General features: G+C 44.0%; 1 protein-coding gene across 1 annotated transcript in view; it reads right to left on the reverse strand.

The window, feature by feature from the left end:
- LOC126144229 (juvenile hormone esterase-like) overlaps positions 1–23,213 on the reverse strand; it is a 109,195-nt gene that overhangs the window by 41,700 nt on the left and 44,282 nt on the right. The window contains exons 5-8 of the mRNA XM_049915481.1: positions 21,773–21,958; positions 18,894–19,069; positions 12,635–12,800; positions 4,353–4,528 (exon numbers count right to left, since the gene is read on the reverse strand). Coding sequence (XP_049771438.1) covers positions 4,353–4,528; positions 12,635–12,800; positions 18,894–19,069; positions 21,773–21,958 — 704 coding nt within the window. The remainder of the gene's footprint in view (positions 1–4,352; positions 4,529–12,634; positions 12,801–18,893; positions 19,070–21,772; positions 21,959–23,213) is intronic.

A 23,213-nucleotide genomic window follows, 5' to 3' on the forward strand; every position in this document is an offset into this window, starting at 1 on the left:
GATTATGCTTACGCAGGGCCAATTTAAGGCCCAAGAGACACAAGCCGCTGCTTGGGGCGCCAAGCGCAGGGGAGCCCCATAGGAGTCACAACTGGAAGATTTCTGTACAGAACGTATCAGAGTTTGTGAAGGGCGCTTCGGTGGCCGAGCGGAGAGGGCGCCAGAGGAACCACAACTGTTAACATTTCTATATAGGGCATATCACAATTTGTAGTGGGCACTTGGTGTGCCAAATGAAAAGGAGCGCCATAGTGCAACACTCGAATAGTCTGTATCACAACTAGCCGTGAAAATTGACACGGCTGAAAGTTTATGGCGGAAAGAAGAGGTATGGGAGCGCCAAATGATAAGTCGCTTGTGTGAAAAATGGTCTCGAACCCGCCTTGTGTTTATGTTCTGGAACTCGTCATACTAGAGCATTCTCAAATAGGTGAATGACCTGTATTACAATCTGTTTGATTAATATAATTGTTATTATCGTATGCATCAATTACAGTAATACACATTTAGCAAAACAAAGAAATATATATAAAAATGAACATGTGAAGTTATATATAGTACAGAAGTTTTAAAACGGCTCAGACTACACTCGGATGTTGATGGACTCGATCCAGCGGAGTGCCTCGTGGGATGCTTGATAGAGCTTCTCAAGGCCACCAGGGAAGCGTCTGATTGGACAGTCATTCACAATGTGGCTCATTGTTAGGGTGACACCACAGACACATACACTGTCACTTGAAAAGCCCCACTTGTGCGTGTTGTATTTGCACCTACCCTCTTCATTCCGATATCTGTTTAACCGCACCCACATCTCCCTTCGTTGGTGGAAGCCTGGAACTGGAACTGTTGGACTGTCTACAAGTTCGTGGTTTCGGGTTCGTGTAGCTTGCCACTCACGTTTCCACTCTGCGTCATGGTCGAATCCTGTGGATAGAATTTGGACTCCCATTTCATATGCTGGTGTTCTAGATTTGAGGCGTTTCCTGGGCAGTGATAGCGAATCGTCATGAAGAAGGATCGAGTTGTTTTCAGAAACTTGCTGACAGAGGTTGTAAAGAGCAGCCTTTCGACGGAGGTCTGTGGGACAGATGTTTCAAAGCACTGGTAGCCAGCAAGAAGGTGTAGACCGGACTGTACCACTAATTACTCTCATAACTAAGTTCAGTTGGACGTCTACTTTCGCTACGTGGGCGCTTCGGAGCCAAACTGGTGCACTGTATTCTGCTGCAGCGTATACCAGTGCAAGGGATGCTACTCGGAGGACTGATGTGGTTGCTCCCCATGTGCTGCCTGCCAGCTTTCTCACAAGGTTCACTCGTGTTTGTATCTTCTTGGCCAAGTTGGAAAGGTGTTTTTTGTATGTTAAAGTTCTGTCCAGAGTGACTCCCAAGTACACTCCTGGAAATGGAAAAAAGAACACATTGACACCGGTGTCTCAGACCCACCATACTTGCTCCGGACACTGCGAGAGGGCTGTACAAGCAATGATATCACGCACGGCACAGCGGACACACCAGGAACCGCGGTGTTGGCCGTCGAATGGCGCTAGCTGCGCAGCATTTGTGCACCGCCGCCGTCAGTGTCAGCCAGTTTGCCGTGGCATACGGAGCTCCATCGCAGTCTTTAACACTGGTAGCATGCCGCGACAGCGTGGACGTGAACCGTATGTGCAGTTGACGGACTTTGAGCGAGGGCGTATAGTGGGCATGCGGGAGGCCGGGTGGACGTACCGCCGAATTGCTCAACACGTGGGGCGTGAGGTCTCCACAGTACATCGATGTTGTCGCCAGTGGTCGGCGGAAGGTGCACGTGCCCGTCGACCTGGGACCGGACCGCAGCGACGCACGGATGCACGCCAAGACCGTAGGATCCTACGCAGTGCCGTAGGGGACCGCACCGCCACTTCCCAGCAAATTAGGGACACTGTTGCTCCTGGGGTATCGGCGAGGACCATTCGCAACCGTCTCCATGAAGCTGGGCTACGGTCCCGCACACCGTTAGGCCGTCTTCCGCTCACGCCCCAACATCGTGCAGCCCGCCTCCAGTGGTGTCGCGACAGGCGTGAATGGAGGGACGAATGGAGACGTGTCATCTTCAGCGATGAGAGTCGCTTCTGCCTTGGTGCCAATGATGGTCGTATGCGTGTTTGGCGCCGTGCAGGTGAGCGCCACAATCAGGACTGCATACGACCGAGGCACACAGGGCCAACACCCGGCATCATGGTGTGGGGAGCGATCTCCTACACTGGCCGTACACCACTGGTGATCGTCGAGGGGACACTGAATAGTGCACAGTACATCCAAACCGTCATCGAACCCATCGTTCTACCATTCCTAGACCGGCAAGGGAACTTGCTGTTCCAACAGGACAATGCACGTCCGCATGTATCCCGTGCCACCCAACGTGCTCTAGAAGGTGTAAGTCAACTACCCTGGCCAGCAAGATCTCCGGATCTGTCCCCCATTGAGCATGTTTGGGACTGGATGAAGCGTCGTCTCACGCGGTCTGCACGTCCAGCACGAACGCTGGTCCAACTGAGGCGCCAGGTGGAAATGGCATGGCAAGCCGTTCCACAGGACTACATCCAGCATCTCTACGATCGTCTCCATGGGAGAATAGGAGCCTGCATTGCTGCGAAAGGTGGATATACACTGTACTAGTGCCGACATTGTGCATGCTCTGTTGCCTGTGTCTATGTGCCTGTGGTTCTGTCAGTGTGATCATGTGATGTATCTGACCCCAGGAATGTGTCAATAAAGTTTCCCCTTCCTGGGACAATGAATTCACGGTGTTCTTATTTCAATTTCCAGGAGTGTATTTTGGGCTTTCGTTGTATCTGACTGTGCCAGGAGGGCCGAACTGTGGACTGATCTTTGCTGATGAAAGGCGATTAGAGAGGTGGACAGGCTTACCTCAGTTTTAGAAACATTTGGTCTCAGTCGCCATGTCTGTTTGATCATTCACAATTAAATTTTCACTCTGCACTGGAGGGTGAGCTGATATGAAACTTCCTGGGAGATTGAAACTGTGTGCCGGAATGAGACACGAACTCGGGTCCTTTGCCCTTCGCACACAAATGATTTACCAGCTGAGTTACCCAAACACTAATCACGAAACCTCCAAACAATTTCACTTCCACCAGTAACCCGTGTCCTACCTTCAAATTTCACGGAACGTCTCCTCCAAAACTTGCGTGACTGACCACTCCAGGAAAAAAAAAAAAGGATAATGGGGAGACATGGCTTAGGCACAGAGTGGGGGCATTTCCAGAACGAAAAGCTCCCGAGTTCGAGTCTCGGTCTGGCACACAGTTTTAATCTGCTAGGAAGTTCCATATCACTGCACACTCCACTGCTGAGTAAAAATTTCATTCTGGAAACATCCCCATGGCTATGGCTGAGCCATGTCCCCGCAATATCATTTCTTCCAGGAGTGCTAGTCCAGCAAATTTCGCAGCAGACCTTCTGTGAAGTTTGCACAATAGGAGACGAGGCGCTGGTGGAAGTGAAACTGAAACTGGGAGGATGCGGCGTGAGTCGTGCTTGGGTAACTCAGTTCGTAGAGCACTTGCCCGCGAAAGGCAGAAGTTCGAGTGTCGATCCGGCACGCAGTTTTAATCTGCCGTGAAGTTTCTTGTTTGATTATTTTTTCAGAGGTATTCACGGGATTGCAATTCATATTCTTTTTAGGTTCTGTCTCTTCAATTAGAATGTGACCTTTACAGTTACCTTCGTAATAAAAAGAGTTCTACCGAGTCTAAAAGCATTAAATTTTACTACATTACATTTCCGAGTTAAATATTTAGAAAAATTCCCAGTCAAGATTCGATATTTAAATATTTTCAGAGTCGGATTCGCTACACCTTCCCTTTTTTCACTCGCCTATTAACAGCACTTAACGCCACCACTCTCTCTAAGCTTCAGTTCCGCTAATCACAAGACAGTTACAGACCTGACACAAGCTCAGGATGACAACGTCAAAATAACAGAACCTCACCTAAAGATATTTAGAGAAACAATGGTAAGTATAAATAAGGATAACTGGACGGGGTTTGAATCCTCTTCCCCAAATGTGAGTCTACTTCCTTAATCACTGCGTCACCTCGCTAGGTTAGACAGCGGAAGTCTTGTCCAAAACGACTGAGCAAACACATCATACGTCATGTATGGGCACAAACATAAATGGTGGGCATTAGAGAGCATAATAGATGTTTCCAGAAGCAGAGAGGGAAACATGAAATTTTGTTGAGCCCAGAAGGTCATAACGAGCTTGAGACATAAATGAGATGAGGAGGCTTTAGCCCCACAAAGACGGCGAGGACCGCGTACGACAGGTCATGTGTAGCGACTCACTTCAGCGTAGGGTATGGCTGCGTCCGCGCTGATCGTGGTCACATTGCCGAAGTAGAACAACTTGACGGCGTCCGCCACGGCGAGCTTCTCGTCCATGTCCCCCAGACGAAGAATGTTGTCGATGGCACCTTCGAAGTCAGAGTTCAACTCCTCCAATGTACTATCGGGAATGTAACCTGCAACGGTTAAAAAATGGCTCTAACCACTACGGGACTTAACATCTGAGGTCATCAGTCCCCTAGACTTAGAACTACTTAAACCTAACTAACCTAAGGACATCCCACACATCCATGCCCGAGGCAGGATTCGAACCTGCGGACTGAAGCGAATACAACCGCTCGGCCACAGCGGCTGGTCTGCAACGGTTAAAAATTAATCAGTGTCACCCTAAGCAAAATGAGTTACAGCTTTAATTTCCTGAACCCAAACCAGTTGCATCAACTGCGGAGGTAGCAGTGGATTTTAGATATCTACAAGGCATCTATCTACACTACTGCCCGTTAAAATTGCTACACCACGAAGATGACGTGCTACAGACGTGAAATTTAACCGACAGGAAGAAGATGCTGTGATGTGCAAATGATTAGCTTTTCAGAGCATTCACACAAGTTTGGCGCCGGTGGCGACACCTACAACGTGCTGACATGAGGAACTTTTCCAACCAATTTCTCATACACAAACAGCAGTTTACCGGCGTTGCCTGGTGAAACGTTGTTGTGATGCCTCGTGTAACGAGGAGAAATGCGTACCATCACGTTTCCGACTTTGATAAAGGTCGGATTGTAGCCTATCGCGATTGCGGTTGATCGTATCGCGACATTGCTGCTCGCGTTGTTCGGGATCCAATGACTGTTAGCAGAATATGGACACGGTGGGTTCAGGAGGGTAATACGGAACGCCATGCTGGATCCCAACGGCCTCGTATCACTAGCAGTCGAGATGACAGGCATCTTATCCGCATGGCTGTATCGGGTCGTGCAGCCACGTCTCGATCCCTGAGTCAACAGATGGGGACGTTTGCAAGACAACAATCATCAGCACCAACACTTCGACGACGTTTGAGCAGCATGGACTATCAGCTCGGAGACCATGGCTGCGGTTACTCTTGACGCTGCATGACAGACAGGAGCGCCTGCGATGGTGTACTCAACGACGAACCTGGGTGCACGAATGGCAAAACGTCATTCTTTCGGATGAATCCAGGTTCTGTTTACAGCGTCATAATGGTCGCATCCGTGTTTGGCGACATCGCGGTGAACGCACATTGGAAGCGTGTATTCGTCATCGCCATACTGGCGTATCACCCGGCGTGATGGTATGGGGTGCCATTGGTTACTCGTCTCGGCCAACTCTTGTTCGCATTGACGGCACTTTGAACAGTGGACGTTACATTTCAGATATGTTACGACCCGTGGCTCTATCCTTCATTCAATCCCTGCGAAACCCTACATTTCAGCAGGATAATGCACGACCGCATGTTGCAGGTCCTGTACGGGCCTTTCTGGATACAGAAAATGTTCGACTGCTGCCCTGGCCAGCACATTCTCCAGATCTCTCACCAATTGAAAACTTCTGGTCAATGGTGGCCGAGCAAATGGCTCGTCACAATATGCCAGTCACTACTCTTGATGAACTGTGGTATCGTGTTGAAGCTGCATGGGGAGCTGTACCTGTACACACCATCCAAGCTCCGTTTGACTCAATGCCCAGGCGTATCAAGGCCGTTATTACGGCTAGAGGTGGTACTGATTTCTCAGAATCTATGCACCCAAATCGCGTGAAAATGTAATCACATGTCAGTTCTGGTATAGTATATATGTCCAATGAATACCCGTTTTTATCATTTGCATTTCTTCTTGGTGTAGCAATTTTAATGGCCAGTAGTGTATTTGCTTTAACATTAAAAGAAATAGAGGCAGATAGGGACAGATGACCTTGCTGTGTGATCCCTCTAACCCCACAATCCATCCATCCCATTCAGAGGCAGATAGTGTACATTAGAATGGAGGAAGTATTCTAGTTTCAACTGACCGAAAGGCTTCAAACATTGGATCACAGAGCCGTTCGCTACCGCCTCTGAGTTTTGGACGTGTATTACAAGACTTTCATTTTATACGTAGCAGAAATACCTACCAGTGTGCAACACTGTTGTCCGAACATTGTAAACAAAGCATAATTTCAAAGTAGTAAAGATTAAAGTCCGGTTTCTGAAACTGACATACGGCCGGGAGAGTGGTGTGCTGACCACATGCCCCTCCATATCTGCATCCAGTGACGACTACAGGCTGAGGATGACACGGCGGCCGGTCAGTACCGTTAGGCCTTCATGGCCTGGTCGAGAGGAGTTTCAGTATAGTTTTAAGGATTAAAGTCACCATACTGATAATGAGGCCCTAGTGAAGGCGAAAATTGTGGACACACGGGTGTTAATGAAACACTAACATCGCAGGGTAGTGTAATATTTTAACATTATAAAATTCTCATATAATTCACTGTTCGTGTCTGACAGTCTCTTTGATACTTTCGAGATTTCTTATTATTGTGCCGTGGTGACGGGCAAACTACTTGGAACATCCTTCACCTTCTGAGACCCAGTTTATCTCTGATGCGATTTTAGCGTAAAACAGTACTTTCGTCTCCCACAGCATCCAATAAAAGCACTAACTCTCTGAGTTGCATGTTACTGGAACAGCGCGTACAACAAGGAAACAAACCGCATACCTTAGAAGGTGGAGTAACTAGTTTCTGAATTACCTAAGTATCGCAAATCAGTAGGCATATGATGATGTGAAAGGCAATGCATACAGAGGATTTAAGGCAAATAAGATGCGAATTGTGCTGATGCAATGTAAATACTGTGGCAAATTAAATCGACATAGTTTCTATAACTGTACCACATACAGTGAACCTATGCGACACTTGCAATACCTAGAATTACTATTCTCTCTGGCGAGAAAATACACGATCTTTTCAGTTATGATCATTTCAGATCGTCGGAGAACCAATTGTTAGCAAAAATGAAAGTATGTCTCATAGTAGGCCTACGGTTCACATAATAATGGCTTAGAGCTTAAATCGATCGCTTTTGGATAAATATATGCAAGATTCCTTATCAGGACATCAGAACAGGAAAAGGACTACGTTTCTTTGCCCGTAGAATGTAAAACAAAAATACTACTTGAAAAGGTCACGTTGTACTATTGCTCCCATCCTTCAGTCCAACAATTTTCGCATGGATGTGGGAGTGCTTCTCAAGCCTATCGTATCACATTAAAGAATCACGTGTGCTGCAAAAGAGAGAAGGGCCATGATCTCTGGTCACTATAGTTACTACATGTAACATCCTTTGTTGTTTTTCCTTTGCGGCTTCGTTAATTACGGTATTTACGTACAGACATCGATCACCTGTCTTTTGGTTGTTCTTGAGCAAATAATGCATGTACTGTAGTCCATGACAGTGGACATGATACATCCAACAGGAGATGCAAAGCTTTTTATTCTTTTCCGATGGGATTCCTTTCTAAGCATATGCGGAAAACCATTTAACCCTCACAGTACCAACGTATTTCTCATGACGTGCAGTACCAAGGGGTGCGGTGGCGGAGGGGGGGGGGAAGTATTTTTTGCTCACCATACAAAAATTTTATAAGTCAAATTCCTGTAATTTTGAAGATCTTTTTTTTAACAACATAGTGTATAAAAAGCTACTGATGTAAAATTGAGGCCTAGAAACTGTAAATTTCTTTCAGCAATCCTACAGAAATGCATATATTGTATTTTTCGCTCTTTTATCTTTTAAGTTTATTTAGTCTTATTTTCTTGAGCAATTCTCTTTACGGTAGTAAAATTCGTTACAGAGTTATTGAAGAACATTTCATCGTTATTCAAAATATTATAGATATTTTAGGTTAACTCCAACAGATTACATTGAACCGTTTCTGGGATCACTTATTCATCGCTTTCTTCGGAAACGTCTTCACTCTTAGAACATAATAACAGTTTTCTTCCTGATTTTACTGCATGTGTATCTCTTACAGTTGTTATAGATCATTCTTCTTTTCTTCACTTTATTATACTTCACTGCATTTGATTGGCTTTCACGAGAACACAAATGACATCTTCCCCTTCCTCCTTCAGCTTCCTTTGCAGAGAACTTCTGCTTGACGTTCCGAGAATATCTCCTATGGCCGAAACCACACTCTTCTGGAGTTCTCTGATATTCGTAGCCTTTTCTCCAATGCACAGTTCCCTGAGCTGTAGTCCCAATTCTTGAAGAAAGACATGACTTATCACATTTTGCCATATTCCACTGGGGGAGGTTGAGCAGAAACAATTCATAACCATTTAACGATGCTATGTCCACAAGAGTGTAGAAAATAGCGGCCACCTTCTTGTATCACTCTTAGTTGAAAACTTCCTCACCATTTGATCGATTGTGTCAACGCCGCGTCTCGTCTCATTATAATGTAAATTTATGACTGTTTTCTTCTTAGTGTAAGTATGTATACCAATTTCAGAGTCATAATGTTGAGTTGATAGTAACAGAAGACTTTTTTGTGTTTTTCACGGGGGATGTACAAAATAATTGTGACTGGGATGTTTTTAGTACTAGAATCACTGAAAGCAAATTTCTCGAATGTAATTCTCTTCTTGAGATGTCTTTCAGTTCTTGGGGTATATGCTTCCTATTAGCTTCTAATGTTTCCGGGAGAGAAACATCCTCCATAAATCTCTGGCCAAATCAACTGAAGTGTAATATGTGTCTGTGGTGATATTTCACCCTGAATTGTAAATAGGAACACCAAGTGTTTCACTGCAGTTACAGCTGGATTTGATTGTTGTCGACTATCATTTTTCTTCCCTGGATACGGCACCATATCTGGTGTTAGAGTCTGTGAGCATTCGTTCACATGTACCGTACTTCCCAAGTTTTTTCTTCATGAAGATCTTGCAGGTACCCCTGCCACGGAACAATGACAAAATTTCATCACTAACAGTGTGCATCCCAGCAGAATAATATGTTGGCAGTAATTTATTCATTTTATCAAAACCGGTTCTTCTCGTATTGCAGCAAACTTGTCGTGATCCCCTCGCTCATTTCGCGTCTCTCTGTCATCAAATCTTACTACGTACTTTAGTAAGCTGACGGAATCTAGTTCTACTCATACTAGGAGCATAAACAAACCTACCTGAGATGTTAGACGATAAATCGGAAATAGGTGACTTACTGTCGCCCTCCTTCCCCATAACAATAAGTAATTCTATACATTCCATGGATTCAAGTCTGTCAGTTTTGTGTAAATTCTGTCTCAATGCTTCTATTATGGTGTCAACAATTTCTTGAGAAAAGATCTTTTCAAATTATTCTCCTACTGTTTCTACTTTATCTTCATTTCTTATGCCTTCTCGCTCTTTCACTGTTTTCTGTGTTACTCGCCTTGTAATATGGGGAGGTTTGGACGTAAAAACTATTCCAGTGGTTGTAAAATACTTCTCATGACCTCAGCAGCTGCGTCATAATCCGCTACAGGTGCCCAAAGTTCGTCTTCAGAATTTGTTTCTAACCATCACTATCCACATCCTCGCGCACAACACATTCCTCTACAGTTTCACTCACTACTTCATCACTATCACCAAATTCAATTTCTAAATCTGTAGGGTCTTATAAAATGCCTAATACTTCTCTCTCAGTAAGAGAGAGACGATACAAATCATATTTGAGGTCACTGTTGCTATCCAAACAGAGAAATTCAGTGCCCAGAGGGTCTACAACGCCAAAAAGCTGTAATTTATGGAATAAGACACTCGTTGTCAAGTCACGTCTACTACTAAGGAGGTGGACTTTATGACTACCGCCATTAGACTTAAACTAACCAATTAAGTTTAGCGGAAAAAATTTATATTTTTATATAATCTGGTAAAGGAAATAATAAAAAGCAACAAATATGTTTATCAGTATTTTAAAACGTGAAATACCAATATAAATTACAATATTTCGAAAATATGGACACAGAGTACACCCCTCTTGGTACTCTAAGGACTATTGACGGTGTATACTTTGTACATATTCTCTGGCCAATGGTTAGAATCCTGAAGAATAAGATTTCTGAGTCAGTCCTTGCGCCAGCTAGTTCAGTGTCTGCGGGTGACCTGAATTTTGAGAAGAATCCAGGAACTAACAAGAGTTCTCTCCCATCCTGATCTTGAGAAGCTGTTGTTATTCAGATCAGGAGGAACAAACTCGGGTAATGGGTAAGGTTCTGGGCTCGTATTCTCGCAGAGTGAGGTTGAAATTGCCACCTAGCCATCCTAATTCAAGTACTCCATGGTTTCACGAAATCGCTTCAGGCTTACGTTAGAATGACTCTTTCGATAAGGTCAGGGCCGACCTGTTCTGGTATCCTACCGTAACCGAGGTAGTGTTTCGTCTCCAACACAGGGTGTTTCAAAAAGAATATACATATTTCGAATGTATATATTTATTAAACTTTAAGACATACGAATATGAAACTTTACACATATAGTTACGATCCTCTCAAGTTCAGATTACAGATGTTCAATATGTCCTCCATCAGTGAACGACCAATATCGCATCGATACTCAAATTCTTCCCATACTTGGGCAAGCATGTCCTTCGTCACTGATGTTATGACGCTACGGATCCGGTTCTTCAACTCTTCCAGGTTCTGTGAGAGTGGTGGTACATAAACGTTGTCTTTAACGAAACCCCACAGGAAGAAGTCAGAGAGTGTCAAATCCGGTGAGCGTGTAGTCCAGCTGAGACATGCTAAGTCGCCAGCTCATTAACGACCAGTCGAATGGTTCGGTAGAGTTTCATTCAGATATTCACGCACTTGGTGATTCCAATGAAGGGTTACCCCGTCTTGTTGAAAAATGAAGTTGTCTTCGTTCAGCCTGTTTTATACCATAGCGAGATACTGCTGACGGTTAACCGCGTTTCCATCAAAGAAGAATGGGCCGTAAACAGATGATCGGGATATCGCACATAACACATTAACTTTGGGCGAATCTCGTACATGTTCAATGGCTGCATATGGGTTCAGTAGGCCCCAAATTCGAACATTGTGTTTGTTTACCTGACCACTAACATGGAAAGTCGCTTCATCACTGAATAGGATGCGTTGTGCGAAAGTGTAATCATTGTCAATAGCATCGAGAATCTCGTTACAAAATGCTACACGTTTGCGTTTGCCATCAGGACGCACAGCTTGTAACAGCTATAACTTGTACGGCTTCAGAACCAACCGACGTCTCAAAACACGCCAAATTGTTGTTGTATGCAGTTGTAACTTCAAATGGCTCTGAGCACAATGCGACTTAACTTCTGAGGTCATCAGTCGCCTAGGACTTGGAACTAATTAAACCTAACTAACCTAAGGACATCGCCGGCCGCGGTGGCTGTGCGGTTCTGGCGCTGCAGTCCGGAACCGCGGGACTGCTACGGTCGCAGGTTCGAATCCTGCCTCGGGTATGGATGTGTGTGATGTCCTTAGGTTAGATAGGTTTAAGTAGTTCTACGTTCTAGGGGACTGATGACCTAAGATGTTGAGTTCCATAGTGATCAGAGCCATTTGAACCTAAGGACGTCACACACATCCATGCCAGAGGCAGGATTAGAACCTGCGACCGTAGCGGTCACGCGGTTCCAGACTGAAGCGCCTTGAACCGCACGGCCACACCGGCCGGCTGCAGTTGTAACTCCCGACTGGCACGACGAGTTGATTTTGAAGGACTACGTTGGAAAGCAGTTTGAATTCGTGCAACATTTTCTTCAGGAACACGAGGGCGGCCCGGACTCTTCCGTTTACATACGTATCCTGTGTCTAGGAACTATCGATACCATCTGCGAATGTTCCACCCATTCGGAGGATCAATTTGATACCTCAACCTGAAACGTCTTCGCACTGTAATCAAGGAATTGCGCTTCGCAAACTCGAGAACACATAATGATTTCTGCTGCGTAGTAGCCATTTTAAACATATGACGGTTACCAAGCAAAACAGAAGACAACTGACATCTAGCGGCTATTAATATAAACTAGACTATGCATTTGTTTCTCCAACAGCCGAGCCGAGGCGCAGCGATCGATATTTTGGACGAAATAATACTTTGCAATACGTATATTCTTTTTGAAACAGCCTGTACTCTCATGTTGACGAGATGTTGCACCTGAAGCAAATCAGTTCCCCCTCTCTCCTCCTCCTGTCACTAATTATTTCTGTTTTGCCGAGAAGAAGGACTGCGTAAGTGGCTACACACACCTTCCGCGACGCCCAGTTTGCCTTCTCCGGTGGTGACGCCTGTGAGGAGCGGCAGGTGTGTGAAGTTGCCGGCGATCGCCCACGCTCCCAAGCGGCTGTGGTCCGCCGTCATAAAGGCGCCCTCCACATCTGGCTCAGCCGTTATCTGGAACTCCGTTCCGCAGCTCTGCAACACAGCACGTTCTGCTCGTGGAATGACCGCAGCCTCATCGTTATTTGAAATACGCCACTGGCTGGCTGCAGGCTGCTCGTTGTGTCAGTAATAATGGTTGTAAGACACACACACACAAACATACAGGAAGAAGTTGGAAGCCCACATCCGCTTGGAAACTGATTCATCATTAACGTATTCGATTTGATAGATTTAATTTCTACTACTCGAGTACTTATTTTTAGTGTATGAAATCAATCACATTCCACCATTAACATCGCCACGAAAGGAAAGCAATACTGACAAGGGAACATCCCCATCGCACCCCCCTCAGATTAAGTTATAAGTTGGCACAGTGGATAGGCCTTGAAAAACTGAACACAGATCGATCGAGAAAACAGGAAGAAGTTGTGTGGAACTATGAAAAAATAAGCAAAATATACAAACTGGGTCGTCCATGCGTAAGATAGGCAATATTAAGGGCACTGTGAGGCGAGGAGCTCCGTGGTCCCCTGGTTAGCGTGAACAGCTGCAGAACGAGAGGTCCTTCGTTCGAATCTTCCCTCGACCGAAAATTTTAACTTTTTATTTTCAGTTTATGTGAAAAACTCTTATGTTTTCATCACTTTTTTTGGAGTGATTATTACATCCACAAGAAAACCTAAATCGGGCAAGGTAGAAGAAACTTTTCACCCATTCGCCAAGTGTACTAGTTAGGTGGGTCGACAACATATTCCTGTCATGTGACGCACATGCTGTCACCAGTGTCGTATACAAAATATCAGACGTGTTTTCCTGTGGAGGAATCGATTGACCTATGACCTTGCGATCAAATGTTTTCGGTTCCCATTGGAGAGGCACGTCCTTTCGTCAACTAATCACACGGTTTTGCGGTGCGGTCGCAAAACACAGACACTAAACTTATTACAGTGAACAGAGACGTCAATGAACGAACGGACAGATGATAACTTTGCGAAAATAAAGGTAGCAAAATTTTCAGTGGAGGGCAGATTTGAACCAAGGACCTCTCGCTCCGCAGCTGTTCACGCTAACCACGGGACCACGGCACTCCTCGCCTGACATTGCTCTTAATATTGCATATCTTACGCATGGACGATCCAGTTTGATTATTTTGCTTATTTTTTCATAGTTCCACACAACTTCCTGTTTTCTTGATTGATCTGTGTTCAGTTTTTCAAGGCCTATCCATTGTGCCAACTTATAACTAAATCAGACGGGGGTGCGATGGGGATGTTCCCTTGTGAGTATACAAGATTGTTAAGATACGCAATGAAACTGTGTCCTGTTAAAAACAGTGAGGTGCACTCAGATCTTGGGCGAAACTATCTATCAAATGTACAGACGTGATACGAAATAATCAGTCATATCATTCATTACTGGTCTTTTCAGCGGCAGTGATAAATAAGATAAGTCGACTTCATATTTTCTTCTAATTTTGATTACGATTTTATGTTATGTAATTTGTAGCTTTTCGCATGTAACCACAAAAGACGTTATTTTATTTTGTTTCATAGTCGGTGCAGCAAGATATTGGCACCGACAACAGTCTTCACATCCGGCAGAGCAGTTAACGCCACCGTACATATTCGCCTTCAGGTCGGCCGCCAGGGGGATGAGGAAGATGCAAAGAGCGTCAACTTCTTACTCTGCCTGTTTTTGTTAAGAACGTAAAAAAAAAAGAGAAAGATATAATTTACACTGAAAAAACTTTCAGTCGGTCTTGATATTTTGACACGTCAAGAGCTGTAAAGTGATCTTCTTACTAACGACACTGTAGGCATCGTATACCTATACACCTTATGTGAAGTTGTGGTAATTAAGTTGAAGATACAGATGATCTGATTTATCTTGAAAAATTTGTTGTTGTTGGTACTGGAAAATGCATTACCACTTTACGAAAACACATAACTGAAGACGAAATTTGATTTGGCGCTGCTAAAAAGATAAAAATCATCTTTGACTTCTAAAAACTTACGCAAGTGGCAACTAGACTTTGTTAATCGGGTTGATGATAGCAAATCAGCCTAAGGTGATAGCTGACACTGAAATATTCTTTAGTTACAAATTTCTAAATAGTTCAGTGAAGCGAATGTTTAAATTTGAAACATAATGTGCATTTAATTTGGAAGGAGGATATTTCGTGTCAGAGACTATATCGTTCAACTGCTTCGAAGTAATGATGATCGTTGGTGAAAACAAATTACACTGATCGTAAATAAAATGTGCAAAGAATCGAAAATTCATGATATTATAGGCCCATATAACTGAAGAACATTTCGAATCCAAGAGTCAATATTTATAAAGGAACTGACGATATGCTAATTAACTGTTTTCAGGGAGCTATTGTGACATGGCGAGATGATGGATCCTAAAGAATACTGCAGTTAATTTTCACCTGGATCAATTTCTGTGGCTGATATGTTGCAAGTGCGCTTTTTTGCCCCTTAAAATGTGACGTGGAGTTGTTAATGTTCCCTTCTTAGGGACTGAACATCAAAGAAAGAAGAAGAGATCGTTTGTGGCGTATAAATGAAATTATTATTTCTAGGAGCGAAAGGCTGTTTACAATTTGTACAGAAACCAGATGGTAGTTATAAGAGAGGAGAGGCGCGAAAGGAAAGCAGTGGTTGAGAAGAGAATGAGACAGGGTCGTAGCCTATGAATAAGCAATAAAGGAAACAAAAGAAAAATTTGGAATAGGATTTAAAATCCATGGAGAAGAAATAAAAACTTGGAGGTTTGCCGATGACAGTTTAATTCTGTTAGAGACAGCAAAAGACTTGGAGGAGCATTTGAACGGAGTGGACAGTGGCTTGAAAGAAGAATATAAGATGAACATCAACAAAAGCAAAACAAGATAATGGAATGTAGTGGAATTAAATCAGATTATGCTGAGAGGATTAGATTTGGAAATGAGACACTTAAAGTACTAGAGGAGTTTTGCTATTTGGGGAGCAAAATAACTGATGATGGTCGAAGTAGAGAGGATATAAAATGTAGACTGGCAATGGCAAGGAAAGTGTTTCTGAAGAAGAGAAATTTGTTAACATCGAGTAAAGTCTTTTCTGAAAGTACTTGCATGGAGTGTAGGCATGTCTGGAAGTGAAACATAGACAATAAATAGTTTAGGCGAGAAGCGAATAGAAGCTTTCGAAATGTGGCGCTACAGAAGAGTGCTGAAGATTATATGGGTAGATCACGTAACTAATGAGGAGGTACTGAATAGAATTGGGGAGAGGAGGAATTTGTCGCTCAACTGGACTAGGAGAAGGGATCGGTTGGTAGGACACGTTCTTAGGCACCAAGCGATCATTAATTGAGTATTGGAGGGAAGCGTGGAGGATAAAAATCGTAGAAGGACTCGAAGGCATGAATACACTAAACAGATTCAGAAGAATGTAGGTTGCAGTAGTTACTCGGAGATGAAGAAGCTTGCACAGGATAGAATAGCATGATCATACTATTGTAATAGGGGGAGACTTCAATCTACCAGGTATAGAATGGGATAGCCACACAATCAGAACTGGAGCCAGGGACAGAGACTCTTGTGACATTATCCTGACTGCCTTGTCCGAGAATTACTTCGAGCAGATAGTTAGAGAACCAACTCGTGAAGCTAACGTTTTAGACCTCATAGGAACAAATAGACCGGAACTTTTCGACTCCGTGAATGTAGAAGAGGGTATCAGTGATCATAAGTCAGTGGTTGCATCAATGACTACAAGTGTAATAAGAAATGCCAAGAAAGGAAGGAAAATATATTTGCTTAACAAGAGTGATAGGGCACAAATCGCAGAATATCTGAGTGACCACCATCAAACGTTCATTTCTGAGGAAGAGGATGTGGAACAAAAATGGAAAAAATTCAGAAACATCGTCCAGTACGCCTTAGATAAGTTCGTACCGACTAAGGTCCAAAGCGAGGGGAAAGATCCACCGTGGTATAACAATCATGTACGAAAGGTACTACGGAAACAAAGAAAGCTTCATCATAGGTTTAAGAGTAGTCGAATCATAGCTGATAAGGAAAAGCTGAACGAAGCGAAAAAGAGCGTAAAGAGAGCAATGAGAGAAGCATTCAACGAATTCGAACATAAAACATTGGCAAACAATCTAAACAAGAACCCTAAAAAGTTTTGGTCATATGTAAAATCGGTAAGCGGATCTAAATCCCCTATTCAGTCACTCGTTGACCACGATGGCACCGAAACAGAGGATGACCGAAGAAAGGCAGAAATACTGAATTCAGTGTTCCGAAACTGTTTCACTGCGGAAAATCGTAACACGGTCCCTGACTTCAGCCGTCGCACGGACGCCAAAATGGAAAATATTGAAATAAACGATATCGGAATTGAAAAACAAATGCTATCACTTAGTAGCGGAAAAGCATCCGGACCAGACGAGATACCCTTAAGATTCTACAGTGATTATGCTAAAGAACTTGCCCCCTTTCTATCAGCAATTTATCGTAGATCGCTGGAAGAACGTAAAGTACCTAGCGACTGGAAGAAAGCGCAGGTCGTTCCCATTTTCAAGAAGGGTCATAAATCAGATGCGAATAATTATAGGCCTATTTCGCTTACGTCAATCTGTTGTAGAATAATGGAACATGTTTTGTGTTCTCGTATTATGACGTTCTTAGATAATACAAATCTCCTTCATCATAACCAACATGGATTCCGCAAACAGAGATCATGTGAAACTCAGCTCGCCCTATTTGCCCAAGAAATTCACAGTGCCGTAGACACTGGCGAGCAGATTGATGCCGTATTCCTGGACTTCAGGAAGGCATTTGATACGGTTCCGCACTTACGCTTAGTGAAAAAAATACGAGCGTACGGAATATCGGACCAGGTTTGTGATTGGATTCAGGATTTCCTAGAAGAAAGAACACAACATGTCATTCTTAACGGTTCAAAATCTGCAGGTGTAGAGGTAATTTCGGGAGTACCGCAAGGAAGCGTGATAGGACCTTTATTGTTTACAATATACATAAATGACTTAGTTGACAACATCGGTAGCTCCGTGAGGCTATTTGCAGATGACACGGTTGTCTACAAGAAAGTAGCAACATCAGAAGACTCGTACGTACTCCAGGAAGACCTGCAGAGGATTAATGCATTGTGCGACAGCTGGCAGCTTTCCCTAAACGTAGATAAATGTAATATAATGCGCATACATAGGGGCAGAAATCCATTACAGTACGATTATGCCATAGGTGGTAAAGCATTGGAAGCGGTAACGACCGTAAAATACTTAGGAGTTACTATCCGGAGCGATCTGAAGTGGAATGATCACATAAAACAAATAGTGGGAAAAGCAGGCGCCAGGTTGAGATTCATAGGAAGAATTCTAAGAAAATGTGACTCATCGACGAAAGAAGTAGCTTACAAAACGCTTGTTCGTCCGATTCTTGAGTATTGCTCATCAGTATGGGACCCTTACCAGGTTGGATTAATAGAAGAGATAGACATGATCCAGCGAAAAGCAGCGCGATTCGTCATGGGGACATTTAGTCAGCGCGAGAGCGTTACGGAGATGCTGAACAAGCTCCAGTGGCGGACACTTCAAGAAAGGCGTTACGCAATACGGAGAGGTTTATTATCGAAATTACGAGAGAGCACATTCCGGGAAGAGATGGGCAACATATTACTACCGCCCACATATATCTCGCGTAATGATCACAACGAAAAGATCCGAGAAATTAGAGCAAATACGGAGACTTACAAGCAGTCGTTCTTCCCACGCACAATTCGTGAATGGAACAGGGAAGGGGGGATCAGATAGTGGTACAATAAGTACCCTCCGCCACACACCGTAAGGTGGCTCGCGGAGTATAGATGTAGATGTAGATGTAGAAGAGCTGCATCAAACCAGTCTCTGGACTGAAGTCCACAACTACAACAGTTTTTTGTGAAATTAAGCTACCTCAGTATCTTCTCGGAGGATAATCCGAATCTCTAGTTTAAATAACTGACATTTATTTGAATAAAATATCACGAAATGTTGGGTAGTACCTAATGACGAGGTGAGGGGATGAAATGTATTTAGCTGTGTATTTTAAGTGGGCAGCTAACAGTGCCTCACCGTTTGGTAGAGAGCCTCCGCGTCCGCTGTCTGCAGGAACGCCAGCAGCTCCGCAGGGTCCTCCGTCTGCAGGCCCAGCTCGTTGCCGATGCAGAACGCCATCTCGCGGTTGGTGTCCACGATGTGGTCGCCTCCGAGGGCGGAGCCGCTCTGCGATATAACGGCTCTGAACAGCCCTGAAACAGAACGCATTTCTGAGCTGCCCACTGCTACTACTGTATACCAAAACCTTGCCACCGTTGCTTTAATCCTCGATATCTGTTGTCGACTGTTTTCTGGAATGTAGATCGTAAGTACGCGCAGTCCATCCAAAAAGCTTCGAGACTGATTTAATAAAAAATAAAAGAAAGTTGAGATGGTGGTTTTAACATTACAGGTGTCCCATATAACCATATAATCTCCCCTCCCCCCACACGTGACTAAAACGCACAGAACGTTCATACAAACATCTAAAACCGTCAGGAAAGTCTCCAGACGCAGAGAGTCTACCTCAGGAATTGGAACACCTGAGAACTGTATTTCGAAAAAAATGGGTACTCAGAGTGGCAGATTCAACGTGCTCTCCGCCCAACCACTGCAGCACAACCTGTTGAGATGTATGAAGTCACGAGGGAGGAGGTAGGCACTGCATTTATTCCATACACAGGTGCACTCTCGGGGAAAATCGCCCGCATTCTGAAGAAACACCAGGTCGGAACTGTGTTTTGTCCTCCAAATAAAACTCGTGCACTGGTGGGGAGCGCCAAAGATGGCCTCGGTTTGAGGAAGGCCGGCGTGTACCAGATTCCGTGTCAATGTGGCAAGTCGTATATTGGTCAGACGATGCGTACCGTCGAGGATCGATGCCGTGAACACCAGAGGCACACTCGACCGATGTATCCGAGCAAGTCGGCGGTCGCTGAACATTGTTTGTCGGAAAATCACGCCATGGAGTATGACCGCACGAGGATTCTGGTACAGACGTCGAGATACTGGGACAGCGTTGTTAGAGAGGCCATCGAAATTCGCACCAATGACGACCTCATAAACCGTGACTGTGGCTATAATCTTAGCAAGGCTTGGGAACCAGCGATTGGGTTAATCAAGAGTAAATCGAGCAAACGTGCAGTTGTGACGACCACGGCGGACAGAGCCATCACACCGACGTCATCTCAGACGCCGTCGCAATCAGTTCCACCGCGCGACCGTGGCGCGGGGCGCGGACGGCGGAGGGAGCGCGCCGCGGGCGGAGGGTATTTAAATCGGCCGCCGCCGCGACCGAACCCAGTTCCCTCTGAACAGCCATAGCGTACGGATCTCCGTGCCGGCACGTTCACAGGAGCTCAGTCCGTCAGTTCACCTGATGATGGCGACATGTATGATCGCCGAAATATTGTGCCCGTTGGACACTATAGACCGGCAGCACACCCGTGGATATTTTGATTAGGAAACTCCTTCTTTGGTATGTTGTTCAGCTCGCCTGTCGCGTTGGCTTGGATGTCGGTTACGTCGACAAAACTTTGATCCTTCATGTGAATTTAGGCAATTTTTCCTTTTTGGATAGCTTGATGTTAAAACACCAAGTTCCGCCACGGACGATAATTTCTCCCGAGAAAGAACTGGCCGCGATTTGCCTTGCGGTCGAGTCACGGCAGGCGTCCACAGTTGATGCTTTTGCTCAAGAGTCAAGGTGAGAGGGAAAATCTTTGCACACACTTTTCTCTTTGTAGCGAGTCGGGGTTTAGTGACTCTAGATATTGAGCGTCAGTCCCAGAGGGAAGCAAAGGTCATTATTTTGTCAGGGATGGCGGGAAGGAAGCGACTCTTTGTGGGCGGTGGAGTTGGCTCTTTTGGTGGTTACACTAACAGTCGTTTATCGACACATAAGACACGTGCCAGCTTTCCTTGTTCGACTGCTGCCACTTCCGAATACTGTGGCTTAACGTGTCAAAGTCTCTAAAATGATCACTTAATCTATAATAAGTCTTTATATCTGGAACAAACATAAAAACACATAATTATTATACATAATTCTTATAGACCTTACATCTTCTTCAAAACATTCTGGAGAATGTGATTTAGAGATGTTTCTCCTCTGTGATTTGTGACACAACAACGTTGACACACTAGGCACATCAACTACTTAACACTGCCTGCTAACAACTGACTGATCGATAGCACATCTGCTGTTGACAGTTGTTAACGTAAAGCTGTTGCCCGTAGTCACTGCGCTGACGTCGCTTAACGCAAGGAATACAACCAGTCTCCGAACTTTTTGGACGGGAAGTGCATTTAAATCTGAGTGCCTTCGTCCAGTAAAATGTGCATTACGTTCAGTTACAAGTAGCAGTTATTGTTTCGTCGTATTTCGTTCTCACAGATGTACATTTAAAATGTACATTTGATTAAGCATACTTAATTATGTAAATTAATTTTTTAGTTCATTGATTTATGGCATGCTATTTCGTAGTTGGTATGTTAAACATAACAAGCAAGACAAAAGAGCGCTTAATCCACTTTACATTGTTTGCAGCATCGATTAGCAGCTTCCTCATGTTAGATATTTCCCGTACAATAATTCACGGCATCTTTTTTCTATAATGTCATACATCAGAAATGAAGTTGTTTATATTTATTCACAAGAAGAGTATTGAATATTAGGTTAAAATGACAAATAATTTTCTTGTGGTTCCGGTTTTCTTACAAAGCAAAATACTTGTTAAAATTCCAGTCCTATTTTTATTATCTTCAACAAAAAAGTATAGTTTCCACTTATACTGGTGCTTTTCCTCATAGTGCCATACTTCAGTTCTGAGAAAGTAAAGCTCACCATGTATCCTTAACAGTCATTTTACGATCTACGCAGCAGAGCCGCTGGCTTACCATTTACTGGTGCTCACCTCTGGCTAGTGGAGAGTACATGAGCATTTCGCAGCTGATGCCGCCAGCGCTCTGGCCAAAGATGGTGACTTTCTCTGGATCTCCTCCGAACGCCCTGACGTTGTCCTGGACCCACTGCAGCGCCGCCACCATGTCCTTGAAGGCGTTGTTACCCATAGCGATGCTGTCGTTCAAACTTAGTAGTCCTGCGTCAAAAAGAAAGCATGACAGTTCATGAGGACCCTATGAGACATTCCTTGTAATGGTACACACAGCAACAGATTAAGTACTTCCCATAATTTATAACATTATTGTTTATGGTTCATTTAAATTTTTGTAATTTTTTTTTATTTAAAATTTTCGCATATTGCTAATATATCTTCTCTAAATGTAAAGTAAAATGTGTTATACTGGAGACTGAAGTTCTTTGCATTGTATGTGCGTAATGTATGTAAATTGTTTATTACGTTAAGTAATTTTCTGATGACATTTTGTATTTGAAAATGTTTGTGTGTATAAATTGTTCATGTTGATGTAAATCTGACAATTTAAGAAATGGTCACGCTTAGGAACAATGTAAGAAATAGGTGTTATGTAAAAGCCAGTGTGCAAAGTGCCTCTGGGGAGTGGAAAAGGTGGAAAGGGCGAATTGGCGCACTACGTAGAGCAAGCGCGGGAAGTAAGTCTGGCTCTGAGCACTATGGGACTCAACATCGTAGGTCATCAGTCCCCTAGAACTTAGAACTACTTAAAAACAACTAACCTAAGGACATCACACACATCCATGCCCGAGGCAGGATTCGAACCTGTGACCGTAGCAGTCGCGCGGTTCCAAACTGAAGCGCCTAGAACCGCTCGGCCACACCCACCGGCGCGGGAAGTAAGTCACACAATCTGTAGGCAGCAGTGATTCAGGCAACACCTTTGCGGAGCAAGAGAAGCTTTGCCTGCAAATTCGCGCAAAAATACCTCGGATGAAGACTGCAAACGGCTTACGGCATTCCCGCGAGTTGTTGGCCTACTGTGTGTAAAATTGAACGACACCAAGAAGAGAAACTGAGCCCGTACAGCAAGTTACTTGCAGACCGTACTGTGGGTAGTATAGCCGTCATAATTGTTCGCCACACCCAAGCCTACAGCAACCAGATCAGATTTTTTGTATTTTCACTTTTGTACAGCGTGAACCATTAATTTAAACTGTGTTTTAATCATCATTCTTGAACTTTAAAGAAATTGGTTCACCCTGTTATTTCATCCTGATCATACACCTATATAGGGTTCCTTCCCGGTGTTTGATTAATCCGAGTATCCTGTTTTACAGACTTATGAAGTGCCAAGTTAATATAGAGAGACACTACTTAAATTGTTATAGTAAAAGCTTGCTTAAGTAAAATTCAATCAGAGTGTAGCCAAGTTGCTAGAGTCTGTTAAATGACTATACAGAGTTAGTTCAAAGAATAA

The sequence above is a fragment of the Schistocerca cancellata genome, chromosome 1 (assembly GCF_023864275.1).
Source record: "Schistocerca cancellata isolate TAMUIC-IGC-003103 chromosome 1, iqSchCanc2.1, whole genome shotgun sequence".
Lineage (NCBI taxonomy): Eukaryota > Metazoa > Arthropoda > Insecta > Orthoptera > Acrididae > Schistocerca > Schistocerca cancellata.